Source organism: Sceloporus occidentalis, unplaced genomic scaffold (genome assembly GCF_023333645.1).
Source record: "Sceloporus occidentalis isolate IW3139 unplaced genomic scaffold, rSceOcc1.0.p SCAF_3, whole genome shotgun sequence".
In the NCBI taxonomy this organism is placed as follows: domain Eukaryota; kingdom Metazoa; phylum Chordata; class Lepidosauria; order Squamata; family Phrynosomatidae; genus Sceloporus; species Sceloporus occidentalis.
The window spans coordinates 75,406,849-75,430,646 of record NW_028316983.1 but is presented as its reverse complement, the minus strand read 5'-3'; the positions used below and the strand labels follow the sequence as shown (position 1 = coordinate 75,430,646).

The 23,798-nt window shown below is 40.0% G+C and overlaps 1 protein-coding gene across 1 annotated transcript in view; it reads right to left on the bottom strand.

Annotated features, from left to right (window-relative positions):
* The window catches only part of LOC149316250 (cytochrome P450 4B1-like), a 30,381-nt gene extending 6,583 nt beyond the window's left edge, over positions 1 to 23,798 (bottom strand). The window contains exons 1-10 of the mRNA XM_089518298.1: positions 23,706 to 23,798; positions 22,986 to 23,117; positions 18,020 to 18,161; positions 15,500 to 15,544; positions 11,465 to 11,592; positions 7,614 to 7,738; positions 6,426 to 6,577; positions 3,644 to 3,750; positions 2,197 to 2,387; positions 1,277 to 1,410 (exon numbers count right to left, since the gene is read on the bottom strand). Of these exons, the coding sequence (XP_089374424.1) occupies positions 1,277 to 1,410; positions 2,197 to 2,387; positions 3,644 to 3,750; positions 6,426 to 6,577; positions 7,614 to 7,738; positions 11,465 to 11,592; positions 15,500 to 15,544; positions 18,020 to 18,161; positions 22,986 to 23,117; positions 23,706 to 23,798 (1,249 nt within the window). The remainder of the gene's footprint in view (positions 1 to 1,276; positions 1,411 to 2,196; positions 2,388 to 3,643; positions 3,751 to 6,425; positions 6,578 to 7,613; positions 7,739 to 11,464; positions 11,593 to 15,499; positions 15,545 to 18,019; positions 18,162 to 22,985; positions 23,118 to 23,705) is intronic.

The following is a 23,798-nucleotide window of genomic DNA, read 5'->3' as shown; positions in this document are numbered from 1 at the left end:
AGTTATTTAGGGATTTCTTTTTAATATTTGAATCAGCATGCAAACTAGCACATATTTTAAAAATATTTGCTTAGGAATATGACACACATGGTTAGAATGAACTGGACGATTTGAACATCTAGTAGAATAGCCTCCATTCTGATTGGGAGCAACTAAGGTTGTTCAGAGCCCTATCTGGAAATGCCAGAGTGTAGGTTTCGGACCTTCTATATGGTTTACAAATATTCTGTCACTAGAAATGGATCCACACTGCAGAATTAAAGCAGTTTGACACTACTTTATCTGTCATGGCTCTGTCCTGTGGAATCCTGGAGTTTAAGTTTGATGAGATATTCAAACTGATTTGTCGAGAGCTCTGGTGCCTCACCAAATTACAAAGATCAGGATTCCACTGGACAGAGTCACAGCAGTTAAGGAGGTGTCAAACTGCTTTAATTCTGCAGTGTGGATATACTCTGAGTTGTGGCCCTTTCCCAACTCTGTTAGGTGGTTCTCCATAGGCCAGAATACCCTGGGAGCAGCCTGGAGTATTCTGCCCCCTGAGCTGCCCCAACATCCCTCATTCCCTAGGGCCCTCTATTGTGACACAAGGTTGCTGTTCACACATGTATCCCACTATACTGCACGTCGCCATCACCGTGAAGTCAGGTCAGAGGTCAGAATGAGGCAGCCGGCATCGATTACATTGCTGTGTACCTCATTCTGACCTCAAAGTGGTGGCCATGGTGTCACAACAGTGGGTTCCAGATCTTCTGGAAAGATCCGGAGCAAAAGGTGCATTTTAAAAAAATGTTTTAAAGAAGGTATGCAGCAGGTTTGGTGTTGAACTGGCTGGAAGTCATCTGGACTGTTTGTACAAGAACCAGTGACTGGGCCCTGTATTGTTCAGACTCATTACCAGGGGAATACAGGGAGGACATTTTATTCAGCACATACAGACAGGGCCTAAGTAAAAACCACTGATAATAAACACAAATATTTTCACTGAAAGGAAGAAAAATTCTTCATAAGGAGCTGAAGTAGAACCTGGGTGAGAACATCTTCTGTGTCTCTGTAAATGTTAGGGGCTTCAGCCTCCAAAGGCAGAAAGACAGATTTGAGTTGACTTATACTGTAATATATGTCCGGGTTTGAAACCCATAAAATTTACAGAGACACAGACACAATCATCCTACCATGCCAAATGCTTGTCAGAAAACTAATTCTGGATAACATTGCTACTCTGAGATTCCATCTCATAGTGTAATGTAATTAACAGTACTGTAATAAAGCCAACCTTCATGCAGTGTCTTTCCATCAAAAAATGTGACAGGTTTGTTGAGTTCTCGATACACTTGAGGAACTGGAGGATAAACGCGGAAGCTTTCCTTAATACACATTGTAGTGTAAGTCATCTTACCAAGATCATTCCTGGTTAGGGGAAGGGGACAGGAGGGGGAAAAAGATGTGGACATTGAGAAAGTGACATCAATACAGAACAATAATTCCTCAGAACTGAAAGAAAATCTGAAAACCAGTCTCTCTTCTAGTAGCCTATCCAACTGATTTTATGAATTATGCATTGATTCTGTTTAACATGTACTGGTTTTATATACAGTGCTCTTTTAACTACTGTCATGGATTTGATTTGTTCCTATTCCCCAACTTGATCCACAGAGAGAGGCTGATAAGAAACAACAACAACAATAACATATCAGCTTCAGATATGGAAGAAATAGCAATACCAAGGACATTTCTATACTGCTTATCAGTGCACTTAAACACTCCCTAAGCGGTTTACACAGTGTAAGCTAATTGGCCCCAACAATTTGGGTACTCATTTTAGCGACCTTGGAAGGATGCAAGCCTGAGTTGAGCTTAAGCCCTTTCATTGGTATTGAACTCGAAACCTTATGGTTTGTGAGTGAGTGGCTGCAGTACAGGCATTTAGCCACTGTGCTGCCAAATGCTAAAAACAGATTGCTAACGTGCTTTCCCACTCTATATTTGTACTTTTAGTAAAATAACTTCAGAGAAAGAAAGGCAACCAAGTGCTACAGGCACATACAACAGTTTGATTTCTCTCCCAGTTGTGCTTGCCTCCAATTTACCATGAATCTCAGTACAGCAGAAACATGGAGCGCTTTTCCACAGTCAGCACTGTTTGTAACAGATGAAAGTTTCTGGTCTCCATTAAGACTGAAAAAACTTTCTCACCATTGCAATGTTTTTCGCTTCCCAACAATGTCCAGTATCTCTTCTCTGCATCTTTCTTGGTGGTCAGGGTTCTGGGCCATTGCATATAAGATCCAGGAAATCCCACTAGTTACAGTATCATTGGCTCCAAAGATAAATGTGTTCACTTCACAACGTATGTCTTCATCAGATAATCCAGCACCATTTTCATCCTGACAAGCAGAGTAATTGTCACTTCTAAAGTCACTGGAAGCTTACTGTACTCTCTTATTTCATACACTTTCCCTCCTTTATTGAAAACAAACAGTCCAGTTACTTGTTTCATGGACAGGCATGTAATAAAACTGATTAATTTTTGTCCCCAGTGTGATTCCAATGGAAGGCTCTCTCCCACCCTGGTACTTTCCAGATATATTGCCCCACAATGCCCATAATCCCAATCCAACATTGGCTGGGGATTATTGGAGTTGTAGTCCAACAGATCTGGAACACATAAGTTTGGGAAAGCCTTAGAAAGCAACTAAGGAAAAAAAATAGTTAACAGCTTCACCTATAATGTTTGGTTCCAAGGGGTTGTCCAGATGGACAAAATAAAAGCAGTTTCACCCTGTTTTGAACATCACCTGTTCATATAACACAAAAGGCCAAATGTGAGGAATCCAGAATGAATGCCAATACAGAAAATGTGAATTATCACCCCAGCATATAAACTACTTGGCACAAGTGCAGAAGAAAGCCAAGGACCATTGTGGAAGTGTTCTGGAACATGCACCTGGTGAGATGCAGCCACCTGTACCATTGCTTGCCATACAACCTTTTTGTTTTATTAGGAGTATAGATGTACAAGTGGCCAGCTTCACTACTGACCCATCACACCATCGAGCTGTCACACAACCCAAGAAGTGAAATTATGACAAGCATGGCAGGTTGCCAATAATGCAATGACTGTAATCAAAAAATTAACAAACATAGACAGTTCAACAAAGGGACATGGGGTGAAGGAGGCATGTATGGGGGGGCCTCTGTGATTGTGCTTTGTCAATGTGTCATTGGGTGCACCGATGCACTTACAGGTGGTGTATCACTTGTGTGACTGTGCCAATCACACAGGGCATCCAATGGGATGGCAGCTGGGTTGGACAAGGGAAGGTATTAGCAGTCACAGGCAATGTGTTCATGACATGGTGTGCATGCATTGGTGGGAGGTGGGGGGGGGGAATCAAGCAGCACAGATTTATGTCACATAGTGCGGTCTGTGTCTGGGTGTTCAGTCCATTGTGGGAGGGGGCCATGTGGATAGCAGGTGATCCCTCCAATTCAGCAAAATACAGAAGCAACACAGATTTTCCCCTCTGTCTGCTCAGTCCCCAGTTGTCTTTTTAAAGTGGTGGGGCATGCAATAGATAATATTCCTGGTGGCTACATACACATACTTCCTTTAGATTTAAATCATATAATTTCTACTCACTTTGGCACGAAGAAGAATATCCAGCAAATCTAGATGTTTCTTCTTTCGGATTTTTTCAAGTTCTCGTTCATCTTTGAGAAGTGCCTTTCTCTCCTGGATCAGTTTTTCTATGTTAAAAAGGAATGCAAGGAATGTATTTCCCCCTCAACAAGTGTCAGAGTATTATTACAATAGATGAAATTCCTGTAGGTTTTTTAGGTTAAAATGATGTTAATTGTAGAAAATGCAACATTTATAAAAAGAACGAAATCACATTCTGCTTTAGGTGTTAGGTTAGAATTAATTTTCACAAGATCCACTTTCACAACTATTCATAGAATCATAGAATCGGAGAGTTGGAAGAGACCACAAGGGCCATCCAGTCCAACCCCCTGCCATGCAGGAAATCCCACAAACATCTAAAAGTTTCTAAACATTCAAACTCTGATGTTTAATTCTGAAAACAAAATTTTGACTTTGAAGTATGAAAGCATTTACATTAACACTGGAAATATTTTGTACTTGTTACAATTTCTTGCTTTCAACAGAATTAAATTATCCATATTAAAACAATTACACACACTCCAAAGTTTTAGAACAAATTAAAACAGTACAATTTAAAACAAAACAGCACTCTCTTACTGGCCAACAGTTTCTATATGTATTCCTGAATAAAACAAAATCTTCCCCAGCTGATGGAAGATCAGTGCTGGCTTCACTCCCACTTTATAATAAACTAGTTTTCAAACCAATCTGAACTGGTTTAAATGGCCCTTGTTTGCACTTGTACTGAATTTCTGATGCAGTTTGCCGAGGAATGTGCAGAGCTAAACCCATTTAAACCAGTTCTTCTGGATCCACCACATTCCCCACTTCTTTTGAAATGAATCAATTCAGCACAAGTGTGAATGTACTGTCTATTTCAGTGATGGTGAACCTTTTACAGACAGAGTGCCCAAACTGCAACCCAGACCCCACTTATTTATTGCAAAGTGCCATGTCCTTCTGGATTTCTAATAAGAAACTCTGGCAAACTCTGTGCTAGGGCGACAGCATGTGTGCCCACAAAGAGGGTTCTGAGTGCCACCTCTGGACACGTGCCATAGGTTCGCCACCACTGGTCTATTTGATTTCGTTCTTATGGCACAGTCAGCTCTGTGAGGGGACTTCATGTTGAATCAGAATCAATCCATTGCAGGATGCGAATGCAAAGTGGATTAAATTGAAATGGGTTGGTTTGATCATGGCTTCAATAGTGTGAACATTTGTTCTGCGCTAAATCGCTTAATCAATTCAACTCAAAAATTGATTTCTTTTGTAATGGGAATGAAGCCAAGGAGGGAGCCATTCTAACTCCCAAGGGAAAGACTTTCAGAATCTGGGGCAGCCATTAAGAAAGGCCTCTCTCATATTCCCAGCAACTGTATCTATGAAGATGGTGGGACTGAACAGCCCAGGATTAGCAGCAGGTTGATCAAACCTTATTATTTTGCCAGGAAAAAAAAGATTGATAGTCAGACTCTACATGAGGAGGCTAAAAGCCAATACTTCAAAATGGAGCTGCAAATCAATTGTTGAGAAAAGGTCTTATCATGCCCAACATGACAAGACCTTTAAAAATATTTTATATATATATATTTCAAGTTAGGAAAAGAATTTTTTTGGATGGCAATTCCCAGAATCCCTTGGTGGCCATGCTGGTTGAAGGATTCCAGGAGTTCTAGCCTGAGAATGTAAACTTGCCAAGCACCGGGAATTGCAAAGTATTATAAGGACATTTTACTGTTTTTTTTTCTTTTTAATGAATGTAAAGTATCATTTTGAAGCAGCCATTGGCACTTTTTTTTAGTCTCCTTGTGTTTGGTACTGTTCCACTTTATTTGCCTATTCTGCCTGAGGATGGGTGTCTAGCCCTTCCTGCTTTATAGAATGTTAGCTATGAAAGCAGAGGGAGAAACTGAAGGTTACAGCAGGAAGCAATACTGTTACCCATACTGCTCCATATAAATTCTGGTATAAATGATAGCCCTTAATGATCCCTAGATGAACTCTAATAGCCTGTCCACCATTGCCAGCAAGGCATGAGGACATGTACACACACCCCTGAGGGGCACCCACATCATCATATCTAGGGAGTCGCATAAGAGGATTATCATAGGACCAGGAAGAGCAAATATTTGCCTTCCCTGAGGCTCTTGCCCCCTCCTTGAGTCTGTTGTCCGAGCAGCTTAAGACCACTAAGACAATCAGACAGGGACATCCAGGTGAAAAGAAAGTAATTGAACACCTTTGTTCTCACCATCAAGCACCTTTGCCAGAAGCAAGATTTTGCCTATAAATATCATCAGGTTTGCCTGTTCACTGCGCCAGTCTGGATTTCAGGGGGAAGCTCTGTCCCCTTCAACCCTGACCTGTCTCCTGACTCCTGGCCAGTCGTTCCATGACTGAGCCTCATGCCATCCTCATCATATTCCATTTGGATTCCTGGAGGGAGTCTACATTCTGGTACGTATCACCTCAGTGATGCCTAAAATCCCATTCCATGCTAACCTATGCTTTTCCTGAGCCTTGTATGTGTGTGTGTATGCTAGTGAATCGTATGTGTTTTCCCCCATTATAAATAAATTGGTTATTAATTCTAGAAGTCTGTCTCAGCTCCATTTATTGGAATCCCCTGGTCTACTCCGTATACACAATGGGAGACGATTCTGCAAGGGCTGTCGTAGCAGGCCCTCCTCTTGCAATATTTGAGCTAATAACAATAATAATAAAATTCCCCTAAACGGACCCTTGGCTACAATACCTGTGTGGCGATGGGCAATTTTGCAAGCCTTGAAAAAGCGGTGTCCATGAGGGGTAAAACGATAGATAAGATCATTGTGATACAGAAACCTCTGTATTCTTTCCTGCATCAAGCCGCTCAAGATAGAGATTTGCTGGACAAACTCATTCTCACTAGAAGCAAGGTGAGGAAAGAGTTTAACTTAGATGTGATTATATATATACATGGTAATATATTACATTTCCATTCTGCCTGTCTTGTAAGGAGTGAAGGTAAAACACATAAGCACCCTTCCAACTACCATTTTATGGAAATGAGAAGATAAAGCATTATGCAACCTTATTGAAATAACAGAGGGTTATACATAGACACTGATATATATGAGTGGCTGGCCATGGGTCAGGAAACAAGGGTTTTAAACTGTTATTTTGACCCTGAGGGTCATGTGAGTTGGATCTTTCTGCACACCAACCAACACTAGAAATACATTGTTATAGTTTTTCTTCTCAGTCATCTCTATTCATTCTCTCAGAGCTCAAGGGCTGAGATTCTATTGCCTTTGAAGGTGTAGCTACAGTGGGCCTTGAAATGAAATTAACAGGAAGAAGAAAACAGCAAGAAGAGGGACTAGGGCCGTGTTGGAGGCAGGCAGGAGGACCGGCATCAAACTGCCTATTTCTTGAATCCTCGGTTTCCAGGATGGCCACAGAGCAAACAAAGTTTGGAAAGGATAGCTTGGCCATTTGTCTGTCCCATGGCATAGGTTGTTATATTTCTTTTGGTCCCTCAGAGCCAGCAGACTCCTCCTTTCACCAATGCCACTTCCTTCTTTCTGTACAAGGCAAGAGGATAGGATCACTTGTATAATATTCCATTATATGAGTAGGGTGCGGCATAGCAGGAGTGGGCAAAATGCAGGCATGGGGCTACCTGATACCCTCCAAAATTGTTTTTATTTTATTTTATTGTAATTTTTGCCATCAGATACCTTCCCCTTATCACAGATGGATGAATTAACTCTCTAGAATCATCTAGAAGCACCAATTTGCCTTTTAAAAAGGTTTCCACTCTCGCCATGCATAGTTTAATCTCAAAATATATCAATGTTTTTTTCAAACAAAAGGTCAACTTCTTGCTTTTTCCAAGGAACGGTTATGTGTCTAGGAGCCCAGCCAACTTTCCCAATGCTTTACTACAAGCCATGATGACCTATGATGCTGGCAGTTGCTGTCATAACTGAAAAGGCACTTCAATGTGATGTCAAGTGCCATGGAGCCAACGGGTGGGAAAATATCCAAGGATTTATCTTCTGAGATCAGCTTCTCCCATTTTTCCTAATGAAAGAGAGAAGAGAAGCACACATTTCATGTATATAAAAAACAATTTTCGGATTAATAAATTCATGGCAATCCTGTTTTTGCCAATCAGCCATAGGGTTTATGGCTGTTTACATGCTGTCACACATGCTCTGACATAGTTGTTTGTTTGCTACCATTTTAAATCTGTCAATACTTAAAGTTCTGGGTGGTGAGCAGAGTAGTATTAGAAGCAGTATTAATTTTTGAACCAGTTGAAGTCAACTGTAATAATGGTCATTGTGGTGTTTGAGGGTTCTGGCCACCAGGATCACTTGCTAGTATGCTCAAAATGGTGGTGTACATCTCCAAAGGAGCATTAAAGGGTTATTTTATACTTAATAGAACTATTAAGAACTATCATAGATGTTTATCACACTATACTCTTATAGTGCTACTATTCCACTTTGACTGCTCTAGCTGCCTCCTGTTGCATTCTGGTATTGGCAGTTTTAAGGAGGGGTATTTAGAATTCTCAGGCAGAGAAGTTCTCTGCCTGAGAATTCTAAATACCCCTCCTTAAAACTGCAAATCCCAGAATGCAACAGGAGGCAGCTAGAGCAGTCAAAGTGGAATAGTAGCACTGTAAGAGTATAGTGTGATAAACACCATAGATTTGGAAGAGACCACCAGGGGCATCCAGACCAACCCCCTGCCATGCAGAAACTCACAATCAAAGCATCCCTGATGGATGGCCACCCAGCCTCTGTTTAAAGACCTCCAAGGAAGGAGATTCTATTACATTCTGAGGGAGTGTGTTCCACTCTTGAACAGCCCTTACTATCAGGAAGTTCCTCCTAATGTTTGTGGTGGAAATATTCCTTGTTGAAATAAAAAACTATAGAAAGATGGAGTCACCTTTGTCAGCCAGAGAGATGGTTTTTGAAATAAAGGCTTGGAGTTTAGAGAAACTAGAGCAAAGGAATAAGGAGTGCATCTTGACCTGGATGGAAGCTGGCACCAGTAAAAAGACATAACATAAACTACTGAGATAAGGACACATAGTTGACATTCAGAAGCAAGGTTAGGAGGAAAGCCACTGAATTCCTACAGGAGGGGGTAAGGAGTGATGATGCAGTTTTAATGTATGCATGTATTTCTGTTCTGATTGTAAGAATTCTGTATGTTTAAATTGTAATTAGCCAATCAGGTGTATAGAAGAAGCTTCTTTGTCTTCAATAATATAAAAAGAGCCATTTTGTCTTGTTCGGGGTCTCAGCTTTTGGAACTTGAATTCCACTGAGTTCATTGTTTTCCTTTGTCGACAATTGGAAATAAACTTATGGATTTTCAATTACTAGGTCCTCTTGCCAATCCTATTGCTCTGCAAATCCTAGAAATTTAAGTTTCCTGAAATTTCTGTTACAGTTGAAGTGGAATCTCTTTTCCTGTAGCTTCAATCCATTGTTCCCATAGTTTATCCTTTATACCCTTAACAAAGAGGAAGAGATTCTATGCTTTTCTATGAAAACATTGGTGCCTACACTTATAGAAATACAAAGCAACTCCATGCCAAAAGAATGCCAATGCCTGGATTTCTGTTTGTCTGCCAGTTGTTAAAGACACTGTGGAAAATGCACTTTTTTTAAACTTCCCACTAGTGCCATCCTGAAGGCAACTCTCCATATTTACCTGAACATTTTAACAATTCCTTTAGTGAAATAATTCCGCATGAGAGAAAGAGCTTCACCTTCTTCTACATATTTACATATTTTTTTTACTGCAGGATTTACTGTCTCTTCCTGAAATTGTCCCAGATGGAGAGAAATAACCACCTTTGGCAAGCTTACTTATGGCATAAACACCTGCACACCCTGCAGCATTCTCATTCTTTCTGGAATTTAACTTCATTCTTCCCAGGGAAAAGAGAATGGAATTCCACCACAGATCTCATTTCGCCCATCCAAGCTATGGTCCAGTCAAAACAACAATAACTACAAAGTCCTAGGTCCCAGCTCCAGGCAAAACAATAATAACTACTATCACTTACATGGAAATACAGGTGGCCAGTACTTCTGGGCTGCTCAGACAAAGCCTGGATGCTTCCACAGCCACGTTTTATCACTCAGACTTACTTCTCCTTTCCGGAAACTGCTCTCATTAGCCTTTCAGTCTGGTATAATGCTTCCTCCCTCTCAGCTGGGCATTTAGGATGTGAAGTAAGCTATTGTCTCGGTTCTCTCATCAAAACCCAAGAAGTTGCTTACTCACCCATAAAGATCCCACAATCCATTCAGTGGCACTGAATGACTTCAATGACAGTAGGGCAGTGAAGTCATTCCAAGTGTTAGTCTGAAGGAGCCATTTAAGAAAATTACTACACACAGCTTTTAAACCACAATTATAGATCAGGGGGAAAATCTGCTTTGACATTACCTAGCGCATGACCCATAGCTGCTGTGTCCCTTTTCACCAAAGGGGGAAACTCATCAATGAGCTTGCAATCGCGCAAGTCCCCAGATGCATACCAGCGCTGCTGAGGTAGTTGTGATATTGGCACTCATGTGGTGTCAGTGTCTCCTCCTCCCTGTCCTCTCTCCCCCTTGCTAATCTGAAACAGCCTTTGTTTCTTTTCTATTTCTTTTGTGTGTGTGTTTTTCTCAAAACTTCAGACTCAGCAGCAGAGCTCCAAAATTGTGTGAAAAATTACAATCTAAAAATAAGATAAAATAACCAAAATGCATGCTAGATAGGGCATAGGGCAGAGATGTGAGGTTAAGGGGAAGTCAGAAAGAGAGTGTGATGGAGGCATCAGACCAAGTCGGATAATTGTGGAAACATGTGATATTGGCTACTCTGAAACAGGTATGTGTCCTTTTAAAAAAAAAAACTGGCATGATTGCTTCGGCAATGATGATAAGGTTTGTGTGATAAGGTTCTAAGTTGCTGGATTCTGTCCCTAAAACAAGTTCAACCTTTTGTATAGCAGGACTGTGTGGACTAAAACCAGGAGCAGTTTCACTTTTAGAATGGAACCACCAGCCTCTGTTGCCTCTTTTTGCACCCTGGTGTTGTTTCAAGGTGATTAAAGTGATAGCAAAACTGAACAGGAATGCCACGTGAATTAAGAAATGGCTTACATACCCTTAATAGCTGTGTACAGGAAGGAATTTCAGCAGGTGTTGCTTCTCATGCAGCCAAATAACAAGCAAAAGCTGTGGGATTTATTTTTCTATACAATCATTAACGGTCCATGAGCCCTGTTCCTTGTTTCACCTGGCAACCCTAAAGCCAAAGTAAAGCCCTTTACAGATCGGCCTGAAAGGCCAGCCTGGGCTCAAAGTCGTGGCACATAGTTGTGATGACGCATGCCCGACTCTGCCCCCCAGGGCATCCTGATGCCACATGACACTCCAGATGAAAGCTGGGAGTAAAAGGAATACTCCCAGCATAATTGCACTGAAGAGTTTCAGATGACATTGCACTCATCCAGGACTTATCCCGTGAAGATTCAGCAACAACCTATTCAGGGGCATGTCCCAGGAGCTTTCCTGGGTTTAGTTGCAGGAGCATTCCTGGGTCTTCATGGGATAAGTCCTGGATGAGCGCGATTTCTCTGAAAATCTTCAGCATGATTGTGTGATTATGCTGGGCCTATGCCTTTTACTCCCTGCTTTTTTCCCCATCCAATAATTGTCTTAGTGATTAGGGTTGTTGTTGTCTTTCAATCATAAAGAAGAGTCAGCCAACAATTTGTTTACTCACCAGCATCACTTGAATGGAGTCAACCATCAGTGGCACATATGACTTTAAAATATCACTATGGAATGCTGGAGTCAGAAGTCGGCGGTGTTGGAACCATTTGGGTCCATCTAAAACCAGTATCCCTTTACCTAGAAAGGACAGAAAACTAATCACAGTCTGTCATGAATATCTGCAGGCCATAGATGTTTAAAACCACTTGAACAGGAGATAACAAAATTCCATGCTAATCATCACTGTGTTGTGCAGCCAATGGCCAGGAACCAATGGTATGATTCTGCTAGTTCTGCCAGAAACTGTATTGCTCCTTCCATTTTGCAAGCTTCCCCACGCCCAAGTAACTCTATCTGGAGGCCAGGAAACCCTGTAGAATAGGTTTTTGGTGCCACAGAAGGCAACAACAGAAAGGGGAGGGAAAAGCAGTCCTAATTCTTTTGCTGTTGGATGCAGAAGTACAGTAAATGTGGGTGGTAAAACCTGGAACCCACTTCAAAGAAACAGCTAGAAAAATGCAGACGTAACCATGGGATTTTAGCCAAAATTTACACATTTTCCAATAAATGGCAAATGCACAGAAAAGAATGTTGCATTTATGTGGTCAGGATTGATGCTGTAAGAAATTACCAAGAAACAGCAATCTGGAAAGAGGCCCAGGGCTTGCCTATATTGCACATTTTTATCTTTCGCAGTTGTATCATTTGTGTTGTTGTTGTTCTTGTTGTTGTTGTTATCCACCCTCGATCTGATCTTGATCCATGGCAACTCTGTAGATGAGACATCTCCAAGACTCCCTATGCTCCACTGCTCTTCTCAGGCCCTGAAAATTCATACCCATCACCTCCTTAATAAAGTCCATCCATCTAGCATATGGTCTTCCTCTTTTCGCCTCCACGTCTCCTAGCATTATTGTTTTTTCCAGTGAGTCCTGCCTCCTCATGATGTGGCCAAAGTACGACAGCCTCACTCTTGTCATCTTGGCCTCCAGAGAGATTTCTGGTTTGATCTAGGACCCATTTGTTTGCCTTCTTGGATGTCCATGGTTACTTCAACACTCTTCTTCAGCACCACATCTCAAATGAATTCTCTTCCTATCCACTTTCTTAACTGTCCAGCTCTCACATCCATACATGGTAATAGAAAATACAATGGCTTGTAAATGATTCTAGCTTTCATGCTCAGTTGTATGTTGTTACTTTTTAGGATATTTTCTAGTTCTCTCATAGCTGCCCTCCCCATTGTTAGTCTTCTTGTGATTTCTTGACTGCAGTCCCCACTCTGATCAATATTTGATCCCAGGTATGAAAATTCTTTTACTATTTCTATTTCCTCATTGTCCAGGTTGAATCTGTATAAATTTTCCATGGTCATTATTTTTGTTTTCTTTATGTTCAACAATAAGCCTGCCTTTGCACTTTCCTCCTTGATCTTCCTTAGTAATTGTTCCAAGTCTCTGATGTTTTCGGCTAATAGTATGGTGCCGTATGGGTATTTTAGATTGTTGATATTCCTTCCTCCTATTTTAATTCCTCCTCCTCCTTCTGTGTCCAATCCTGTTTTTCGTATAATATATTCTGCATACTAGTTGAACAGATAGGTAGAGAAGAAGCAGCTTTGTCTGACCCCTTTGCCAAATGGGAACCATTCTGTTTCTCTGCGTTCAGTCCCGAAAATGCCTCTTGTCCTGAGTAAAGATTCCTCCTTAGGACTATCAATGTGTTGGTTGGTACTCCCATGTCTTTAAGGACATTCCATAGTCCTTGGTGATCAATGCAGTCAAAGGCCATGCTATAGTCTATAAAGCACATGCTGATCTTCTTTTGGAATTCTTTGGTAAGCTCCATTGTCCACTGTACGTTTGTGGTGTAGTCCCTAGTGCCCCTTCCTTTCCCGAATCCTTCTTGCACCTCTGGGATTTCTTGCTCCATGTATGGTAGGAGTTTATGTTGCAGAATTTTGAACATGATTTTGCTTACAGGAGAGATTAGAGCTATGATCCTATCATTGCTGCAGTCTTTTGTATCTCTTTTTTTGTGTGGATGGGGATGTATATTGATCGTTTCCAATCTGTTAGCCATCATTTTGTTTTCATATCTGTTGACTAAGTTGGTTAGCACTGCTGTTGATTCTGTTAGTGTGGATTGAAGCAATTCGATTGGAAGATCATCTGTTCCTGGAGGTCTCCCTCCCCCCCATTTCTCTAATTGCAGTTTCCACCTCTGTTTTTAGAATTTGGGATTTATCTTCATATGACTCTTCGATCCACCTTTACTTCATTTTGTTATCCTTTTTATATAGCTCTTCTGTGTACTGTATACTGCATCCAGTGTGTGTGTGTCCATCCACTACAAAACCAGTGGATTTCAAAGAAAATCGTGATACACAAAAATTGAAATCCTGTGTAAATGAGGCTGCCTGATTCACTGGGCCAGCCTAGTTACTGTGGCATGGGAGACACACTGCTGCAGCCTGACACTGAATGTCTGGGCTTATCTGTCACTCCATCATTATCGTCCCCTGCCAAAACTGCTAAAAAACTTCCAGCTAGACTAGTGGTCCCCCATATCTTGGGGGCTCAAGAGGCTGCTCCACTTGGGCAAGAACCCTAGTACTCCCCATGCCTATTTCTGGATATTAGGTCTGCTGGTCTACTGCAGATTTTTTTTTAAAGTCTCAGCATCTGCTCCTTTTACACCTGGTCAACTTGAGAGCAGCAACTGAACAACTGATTGAGCAGCAACTGAGAAACTACTCACCCATGTTGGCTTTGCAGCAAAGTTGACACAGGTGAAAGGCTTCTCTGTCACTGCTCCCTTTGTACTAGCAAAAGACATAACTAAGGGAGTGAGTTCGTATATGCAGGTGAAGACCAGGAGACACCGTCACACAACTCAGCAAGGCTGCACAGTGGTTTTAAAGAACCATGAAAAGAAAGGTTTCATGCAACCCTCATTCCCCACCCTGGTCCTAAAGGCTGCTGGTTCTCCTTGTCTTTGTTGCACACCTATAATTCAACTGACAGTCTCTCAGCTCCTCCCTTTGCCTTCATCGACCACTTGGATATTTCCACTGTCCCCGGAGGAGATGATACCATCCACTTTGGAAATTATTGAAATTGACAAAGAAAGAGTAAGAAAGGGGGGGGGGGGTTGGCAAGTGTCACAACACTGGATTAAAAGAAGTTTCCTTATCAGATGCTTCATTAGTACATCTGTATATTCTTTAGAATTCTGAACTCTGGTTTTAACATACAATTGTTTTAATATACAATAAAATTTAACATGTAATTTTTATAACTTCTATAAATAATGTTTTAACTGTAACCTGTTTTGTAAGTGATTGTAAGCTGCCTTGGATCCTGTACAAGGAGTAAGAATTTTAATAAAAATTAATTTATCAAATTAAATTAAATTACATTATTAATAAATAAATCTTATGCCAATGGTGAAGTGCTTGCTTCCTCCCTTCTCAGAAGAATATTACATTGTGAATCACACCAGTCTAGAGTTATAGGATCATCAAATGCAATTTGGTGATGTAGGAAATATACCATTTTATATTTATTTATTATCAGTATTTATACCCTGCTCTTCAGCCACAATGAGGGTATACCAGCATGGGCTAGTTTGGCAGAGCCTCCATTCATTTATTCATTCATTCATTCATTCATTCATTTATTCATTCATTCATTTATTGCTCTCCTGAAGACATCAGTGAAACCATCTCCTTGTCAGCAGCGGGTGGGAGTATTGAAGGAAAATTCCAGTTTGTACTTTGAATTGGACAGGGATCCAGGCTCTCTTGCTGTACCCTCCAGCATGCCTTCTTACAATGCATGCAGACTCCGGCAAGAGACAGCTCCCTACCTCAACATCAAAGTCTAACCATTCTTATTTATTGAGCATACCTTGTAACAAAGGGCAAATCCTCACCATATCATTTTATAAGGTATGACACTACAAAAAGAATGCATGTAGTGCCAAGTTCATTTCTATCAATGTAGCAAAAAACAAAAAAACAAAAAAACATAATGCTCCTTACCAATCCATGGGAGAAAAAATCCATAAAAATCAAGAGCCTTTGGATCTGTAACAGTCAAAAAGAGTAAAAACACAGGATTGATATTTTTCCCTGCAAGGTATCAGAGAACAGAATGGCAACTTCTCCTGCAATTCAGAATGGGTGGTCAGACTAAGGAGAGGAGAGAGAAGGAGAAGGAAAGACAGACAGACAATCATTAATGAACAAGTTAATGTGCTCAAATTCCCAGGAATGGATTTTTAGTATAATGCTAGAGGAGATGCAATTGAATTATGAGCTGAGATAATTTTCAGGTAAAGTGATATCTAATAATCCTGCGATCATAACACGGATTGGAAGATTAACTTTTCTGGACAACTGTTGTCAGAATTAGGGGACCTGTCTTTTCCCGGAGTAGTCTTGATGGCTTACCCTACTCTTCATCTGCCCTCATTTGCAAGTAACTACTTTGAGGCATTTCAACTGAATTACTTATTTTTTTAAAACTGTGTAGTTTTTAAGTTTTGCTTTTGTAACAAAAATGTTCACTTCTATGCTTAGTTTTAACATTCTGTGGGATTGTAGAAAGCATATCAATCCTAAAATGGACAGAACAAACAAGTGAAAACTTGAAAACAGTATGAGAAAATGTCACTGAAATTTTAACAAGACAGAAGGCTAAACCCAGTATTTGGAAAGTGGAACTTTCTTCCTGCCCATTCATTCTGCAGCTCTCCATGTTGGCAGAGAATCAGCTCTGGACAGTTTCCCAGTTTTGCAGAGCCAGATTTGAAGGAGCAGAGGGAGCTGCAGTGGGAGGTGATGACCTCTCCTGGTTCCACTGGGCTCTGATATTTCATCATTTCTTTGGACCAAGTTTTGGGTCCAGCCTAGAAACAAAATGTGATTCAAAATATAAAAAGGTTCTTATTTGTAGCTTGGAGTTTCAGGTTCAAATGGAACCCTATCATCTCTATAATTCATTCTCCATCACTACAATTATCCCTATAGATTGACACTTCATTAATGTGGAATAGATTAACATTTACTGCTCTATGTATAGTGATGTTTGTGCCACATTTTTAACTCTCCTGGATTAGAGGGTTCCACTAAATTATGTGGCTAGGTGTGTGTGGATTTAAAGCTTGAAGGAATAGAAAGAGGTAATACTGATTTGGATAAAATATTTTTGAAACAGGGAAGAGGAAAATCTCACAATTTTACGACATTCTATTAAATAAAGAATCAGAAATAGAAAGCATAAAGGATACGATGAGAAGATGGAGTCAACTCCTTCAACATTATACTGAGAAAATTGGGTAAAATCATGGAGAAAGACAAATCATTTCACTCTAGCTCAGAATCTGAAGGAAAATTATGATAAAATGTTTTACATGTGACATTTAACACTGATTAAATTACTGTACAAGAATGTAAGTTTGAAATGCTGGAAATGTAAAAAAAAGAATGGTTCTTACTATCATACGTGGTGGAATTGTAAGAAGGCTAAACAATATTGGAAAACATTAATATGGTAATAACAAGAATTTTAAATATTCATATTTGTATGAAGCTAGAGTTATATCTATTGAATATGACAACCATATTAGACAAAGAGGCAGAAAGGAAATACTCAAAACTGGTGTTATATATGGTAACAATAGCAAGGACATTATATGCACAGAAATGGAAATCTTCACAAATAGCAACAATCAAAAATTGGTTAAAGAGACTTATGGATATGAGGGAACTACACAGATTCTCCAGGAAAATAAAACAAGAACAAAACATAGTGATAGAAGAGGATTGGGACTTAGTGATAAATTCCTTGAAACACAATTTAGAAAGAGAAGACAGTGAATTATGGTAATGATAAGAGAGAAGAGTAAACAAAACCAATGAGGAAAAAAGATTTAAGCATAGATTTTATTTTATTTTTTATTTAGAAAGAATTAAATATATTCTTTATAATATATTTCAATATATAAATATATTCAAAGAATATAGTATATAGGATATAGCAGCATGAGTGTGAAGAAGAAAAAATACAATATAAAAGAACTGAGTAGGCTGGAGTAAGGATGTTGTAAATATTGTAAAATAATGTTGTAATGCTGTAAATATTGTAAAGTATGCATTGTGATGTGATATATGTTGTGGTGGGATAGTATGAATGTATTTTATGTTATGATATTTTTAATTGTAGTAAAATATAATAAAAATGAAAAAATGAAAAAGGGAGAACTGAAATAGTTTACCATAAGAGCCTAATAATGATGATAATGATTCTGTTATGTCAGTCACAAACAGAGAGAGATTAATGTTTCATGTTTTTATTTTGTAAATTGATTCAATAAGTTTTTCTTAACCTTTGAAAGTAATATTAAAATTCAGCAAAAACACCCAGAAATAATTCCCATTGAATTCAATATGACTTACTCCCAGGTAAATAACAATAAAATTGCAGTCTAAACAGCATAGAATTTATCAATACAAGATAGAAAACTAGTTTTGATGTCTCAGAATGGAGCGTTCCATTACCTCCTCTGCTGTATACAGCCTTGGCATACTCTGGATCGTAAATGTTCAAGAATCCCAAAAAAGGTCCATACCACAAGGAATGGCCACAGGGATATTTCTCCGACCAAGACTGCAGTGTATGTAGTTCCCCAACCCGACCAAGCTGCAATAAAACCAATCAGTCAATCATATTTCAGTCCTCTAAGTCTGGACTTCCCCATGGAAGCTCACTTGAGGATTTTCATTCAAGCTTACAAGGAAAAGAGTCTCATAAATTCTAGTCTACTATAACAAATTCCAAACATGAACAAATGAAATGCCATGAAATAAACATTTGAGTTATCCAGTATCTTTCCCCAGACATGAGGCTGAAGGTAGTTTCTTGCTCCCAGAAGGTTTTTTCTTTGACACGGAAGAACAGAGCAACCAGAAAATTTGCTGTTTGTATTTTCCTGAACCTGAAAAATAAGTGTTCAGTGACTCCATATCAAATAGTACCATGGTCAATACATGCCTGCATCCTCTCTAATCAAAAGCACTATACAGTGTGTTTTTAACCCTGGCAAACCTCCTCTGTAAATTTCTCTCTGGACATGCCCATTTTATTGCTTTCTACTTCATGACATCTTAGGTAGTGTTAGTAAAGCTACATCCAGTTTCTGATTCCACTCCTGCATGTCCCATCATGATTAACTACACCTTTACTTCCATGCCTAATACTGAGGTTTGCTTAAATAAAGTCTATCTGTTCTGGACTAACATAACCAACCAAACATAATCTGGCATAATGAAAGGGATGGAAGATATCTTTTTTTAAAACATGACAACTGATCCTGTCTATCCATTAACGGAAATAAAAATTTTACATATTAAAGTGTTTATTGCACACTTGCCAGCAACTGTTTGGAAAGAATGAGTTGTCGAGTGGCCTTTTCTACCACTGGCTGTGAAGGGCATTGGCTTCATCATGAAATGAGTTGGGATGCTTTTTTGCTGTATACTAGCTGCTGCGTCATTTACCAGCAAAATGTCAGTGTTCATTACTAAAGCCCTGGAAAAGCCTTTTCCAGAACAAACCAATTAATTATTGCTAAAAATGATTGCTACTTCTCTCATCACTTCTCATACATTACCTCAGGGTTAACTAGTCAAATGTTTATCATGCAGCTGACATTTGGTCCAAAACACACTGCAGAAATAATCCAGTTTGAGACCACTTTAACTACCCTGGCTCAATGCTAGGGAATTCTGGGAACTGCAGTTTGGTGAGACATTTAGCCATCTCTGTCAGAGAGCTCTGGGGCCACAATAAACTAGAGTTCCCAGGATTCAGTAGCACTGAGCCAGGACTGTTAATGTGGTCTTGAGCTGAATTATTTCTGCAGTGTGTGTTAGACCATTCATTTTCTTTTTTACTCTCAAGTAAGAGTGCTTTGGCCCAATGGAGGTTTGACCTTCCAAACATGAATTCCTCCATTTTTAAAAAAATTCCCTGGAAGATATATGGACATAAAATGGAGAAGGAAGCCATCAATGGAATCTCTTTCAACCTGCTTTCAATCCCTACACAGTGTGTGCATGTGCATGGACAGGAATGTGTGAATGTGACTTTAAGCTTTAAAAATAGCTAGAGGGGAAAGATTTAAACTTCTTTTACTTATATACGATGGTCCTAATCTGGATCAGAACCCAACATGTTTGAGAATAAAAAAGGCAAAATAACATTCAATTGTGTGCTATGCATTACCATAGTATGTATTTCAGCTCTCACTTCTCCTTACAGCTGCCCCAAAGATAAGCCAATATTAATATAACTCAATCATGTAGTTCACCACTACAGTCCATGGACCACATGTGGCTATTTTGACTGAGCTCAATACAAGTGAAGCAGGATGGCAGGATGCAAGGGATATTCAGCTATCCTGTTTCGATGGCATCAGGTTCTGACAACACCAATCTGCCAACGCTTTCCCGTTAGCCTTTAGCACCATAAAACAGAGATTTATTGTACCAGCATCTGCAATAACAGTTCACTTACGATGAATAACACCACTAATGTGTTATCTATTTAAGAATAGTGGTGGGGAACCTGTGGCTCTCCAGACGTTTTTGGATTCTGAACTCTATGAATCCATCCAGCATGACTATTGCTCTAGTCTAAAACTATCTGGATAAACATAAGTTTCCAATCCTTTTTTTAACAATTCATTTCCTCAAGATTTTGCCATGTAAGGAAGATGTCCTACCTCATTGGTGTGTCCATAAAACCAGTGCTTTGGAGGGCATGGAAAGCTCTCCAGTGATCTAACCAACCTCTGTCTTCTTTGGTACAACTGGATGAATTTCAAGAGCAGGCTGGCCAGGCAGAAAGAAGCAGCAGCATAAAAAAACACATGGAAATCCATATCTATCCAGTTAGACAGGATAGCATGCATTTTTTTCAGTGACTGATCGCAGATTTCAGGACTCTCTGTTTAAGTATAGTTATAGCTGCAGTGTAATCGTTTTACAACGCAGTTAGGTGAAATTGATTGGTGGTTGAATAATAGTTATCATATTTCACTTGGATGGAATTAGCAGCAGCATTGCAAAAGTGAGCAAACAAATGAAATAACAGAAAACATTTTGGATTCCTCCAGTCTAGCTCGCCTATTCCACACCCAGAATAGAAAATAGCTTGGCTATTTAGGTAGCTAAAACAAAAGCGCTTGAAGCTTATGTCTAGGTTACCAGGTATGAATTAAAAGTTGGCTATTGAATGGCTGAAAGCAACATTGGAGAGACCATGATATTTCCATTTTTAATATTTTTGATAAAGCTATTATTAATTGGTGTTGTTTACAACATATCTTTGAGGAATAAATGGTACATGAAGTGCTAACAATAATGAAAGCATGAAGAAATTTTTAGCATGACACATTCAGTACATAGCAAAAATAAACAGATGATATTCCCTAATGGTAGAAAACTAAAAATGTCAACTGAAATTATATTTCATTATGAACATATGATAAAATTACCTGTAACATTCTTAAAAACTTACGTTAAATTCTGTATTTAACACCAACATTCCATGGATTTTCATTATTGCTTCTTCACAGTGTTATTATTCGATATACGAAACGTAAAAAAACTCCTATTTTCAGTTTATTAATTACATACAATCAAAATATACAGATATAATGATAGACAGACAGACAGACAGACAGACAGACAGACAGATAGATAGATAGACTTTTTTCACTATCTATTTTACATAAAGAAGTAATAATAATAATAATAATAATAATAATAATAAATAAAATTTATTTCTATTTCCCGCCTCTCCCAGTGGATCGAGGCAGTCAGCAAATTTCAACAATAAAAACATATCAAACACATAGCATAAAAAATATACATTACTATTAATACAATACAGTTGGTCGCCTCTCCGTATAAAACATACAATACTAACAGAGGTGAGATATTTTACATCTTGTTTGGTGGGTAGGCTCACCAGAAGAGATCCGTCTTCAGTGCTCTTCTTGAAAGCATCTAGGGTGGTAATAAGATGGATCTCTTCCAGCAAATCATTCCACAACTTGGAGGCCATGGCAGAAAATGTCCTATGGGAAATGGTCATTAGCCTGGTTGTTATGTAGTCTAGTGATTTCTTCCCAGATATTTTGAGTGTGCGGGGAGGATTGTGTAGAGAGAGGTGCTCCCTCAAGTAACTCGGGCCCAAGCCATTTAGGACTTTAAAGGTAATAATCAACACTTTGTATTGTGCCCTGAAGCTAATTGGCAGCCAGTGCAGAGATTTTAATATTGGTGCTATATGGTCAAACCTCAATGCTCCAGTGATCAATCTACCTGCTGCATTTTGAACTAATTGAAGCTTCTGAACTTGGTACAAAGGTAGCCCCATGTAGAGCACATTACAGAAATCTAAACAAGAGATTACCAGTGCAAGTACCATTGCTTCAAGGTCCTTTTGGTCCAGGTAAGGCTGCAGTTGGCATATCAACCAAAGTTGATACCAAGCACTCCTAACCGTCGCATCTACTTGAGATGACAACTGCAGAGATGGATCTAGGAGTACTCCCAGACTACACACTTCATTCTTTAGGGGAAGTGTGACCCCATCCGGGACAGGTTAACAGAGTTCCCTGCCTGGGCCTGGGGATCCTATTGCTAGTACCTCTGTTTTCTCTGGATTCAACTTGAGTTTGTTTTCCCTCATCCATCCCATTACTGACTCGAGGCAGGAATTTAGAGGAGAGATGCCATCCTTGGTCACTGCAAGAGTTGGAGAAATAGAGAAATACATTCGGGTGTCATCAGCATACTGATAACACCGCACCTCATGTCTCCGGATGATCTCTCCCAGCGGCTTCATGTAAATGTTAAATAACATAGGGGACAGGATGCCACCCTGAGGGATGCCAGATGTCAGCTCTCTCTTAGAGGATCAACTATCCCCCAGCCTCACCATCTGGAATTACCTGAGAGGTAGGACTGGAACCACTGGAGCGCAGTGCCCCTGATACCTAACTCCCTCAGGTGTTCCAGAAGGATACCATGATCTATGCTATCGAATGCCGCTGAGAGGTCCAAGAGCACCAGTAGGGTCACACTTCCCCTGTCGATGCCCAGATGGAGATCATTGACCAAAGCGACCATGGCAGTCTCAACTCCATAGCCCGCCCTGAAGCCAGTTTGAAATGGGTCTAGATAATCGGCTTCATCCAAGACAACCTGGAGTTGGAAGGCAACCACCTTCTTGATCACCTTGCCCAAGAATGGTAATAAGGAGACTGGTCTGTAATTGTTTCTAATCAAAGGGTCCAGGGAGGGTTTTTTCCCAAAAGTGGCTTAAACACCGCTTGTTTAAGATTAGATGGAAATTTCCCCTGAAATTTGCCTGAAGCAAAGTTGTTACTGTATCCTCTCCTTGAGCGGTCAACTAAGATGGGCAGGGATTGAGGGGGCATGTTGCCGTCCTTACACAACCAAGGAGCTTGTCCACTTCATCAGTATTTACAAGCTCAATGTGATCCAGTCTAACATAATCTACGGAGTCACTGAACATTTCTCTCATAGTTCCTGTTATAATACCAGCATCAAGATCAGCCCTTATCTGAGAGATTATATCAGCAAAGAAGTCATTAAACAGGTCACAGCAGGCTTTAGTTGGATCTAAAAGAGGGTTCAGAGTGGGAGATCACTGGGTTAACTCTTTAACCACCCTGAACAGCTCTGCTGGACGAGACTCTGCTGATGCAATACAAGCAGCATAGTTCTTTGTTGCGTCGATTGCCACTCCACAGGAATCAAGAAGAGTCTTATGGAGTGTCTTGTCAGATAAGTGGTGATGTTTCTGCCAGTAGCACTCTAGTCATTGCACGGCTTGCTTCATTTTCCAGGAATCTTGGGTGTACCATGTTTTTTTATTAGAAGTGGGCTGGAAAGGACGCTCAGGGGCGATAATGTCAATAGCCCTGGTAAGTTCGTTATTCCAGGTATCCACCAAGGCTTTGACAGAATCGACATCACTACCAACCATAAAACCCTCTAGGGCTTCTTGGAACTTTTTAGGTTCCATCAACCTTCAATAGCGCACCATTGTAATAGGTCCTCCACCCCCAAGGGGGATCTGAGCAGTGGCCTTCAGTCCCACCTTGACCAAAAAATGGTCCGTCCATGACTGGGCGGAGGTTTGGATTACCTCCGCCCACGGATGTTCCTGATCTGTAATAAAGACCACATCGAGTGTGTTACCAGCACAATGTAATACAACATCTCCCTTTACTTCACTCAT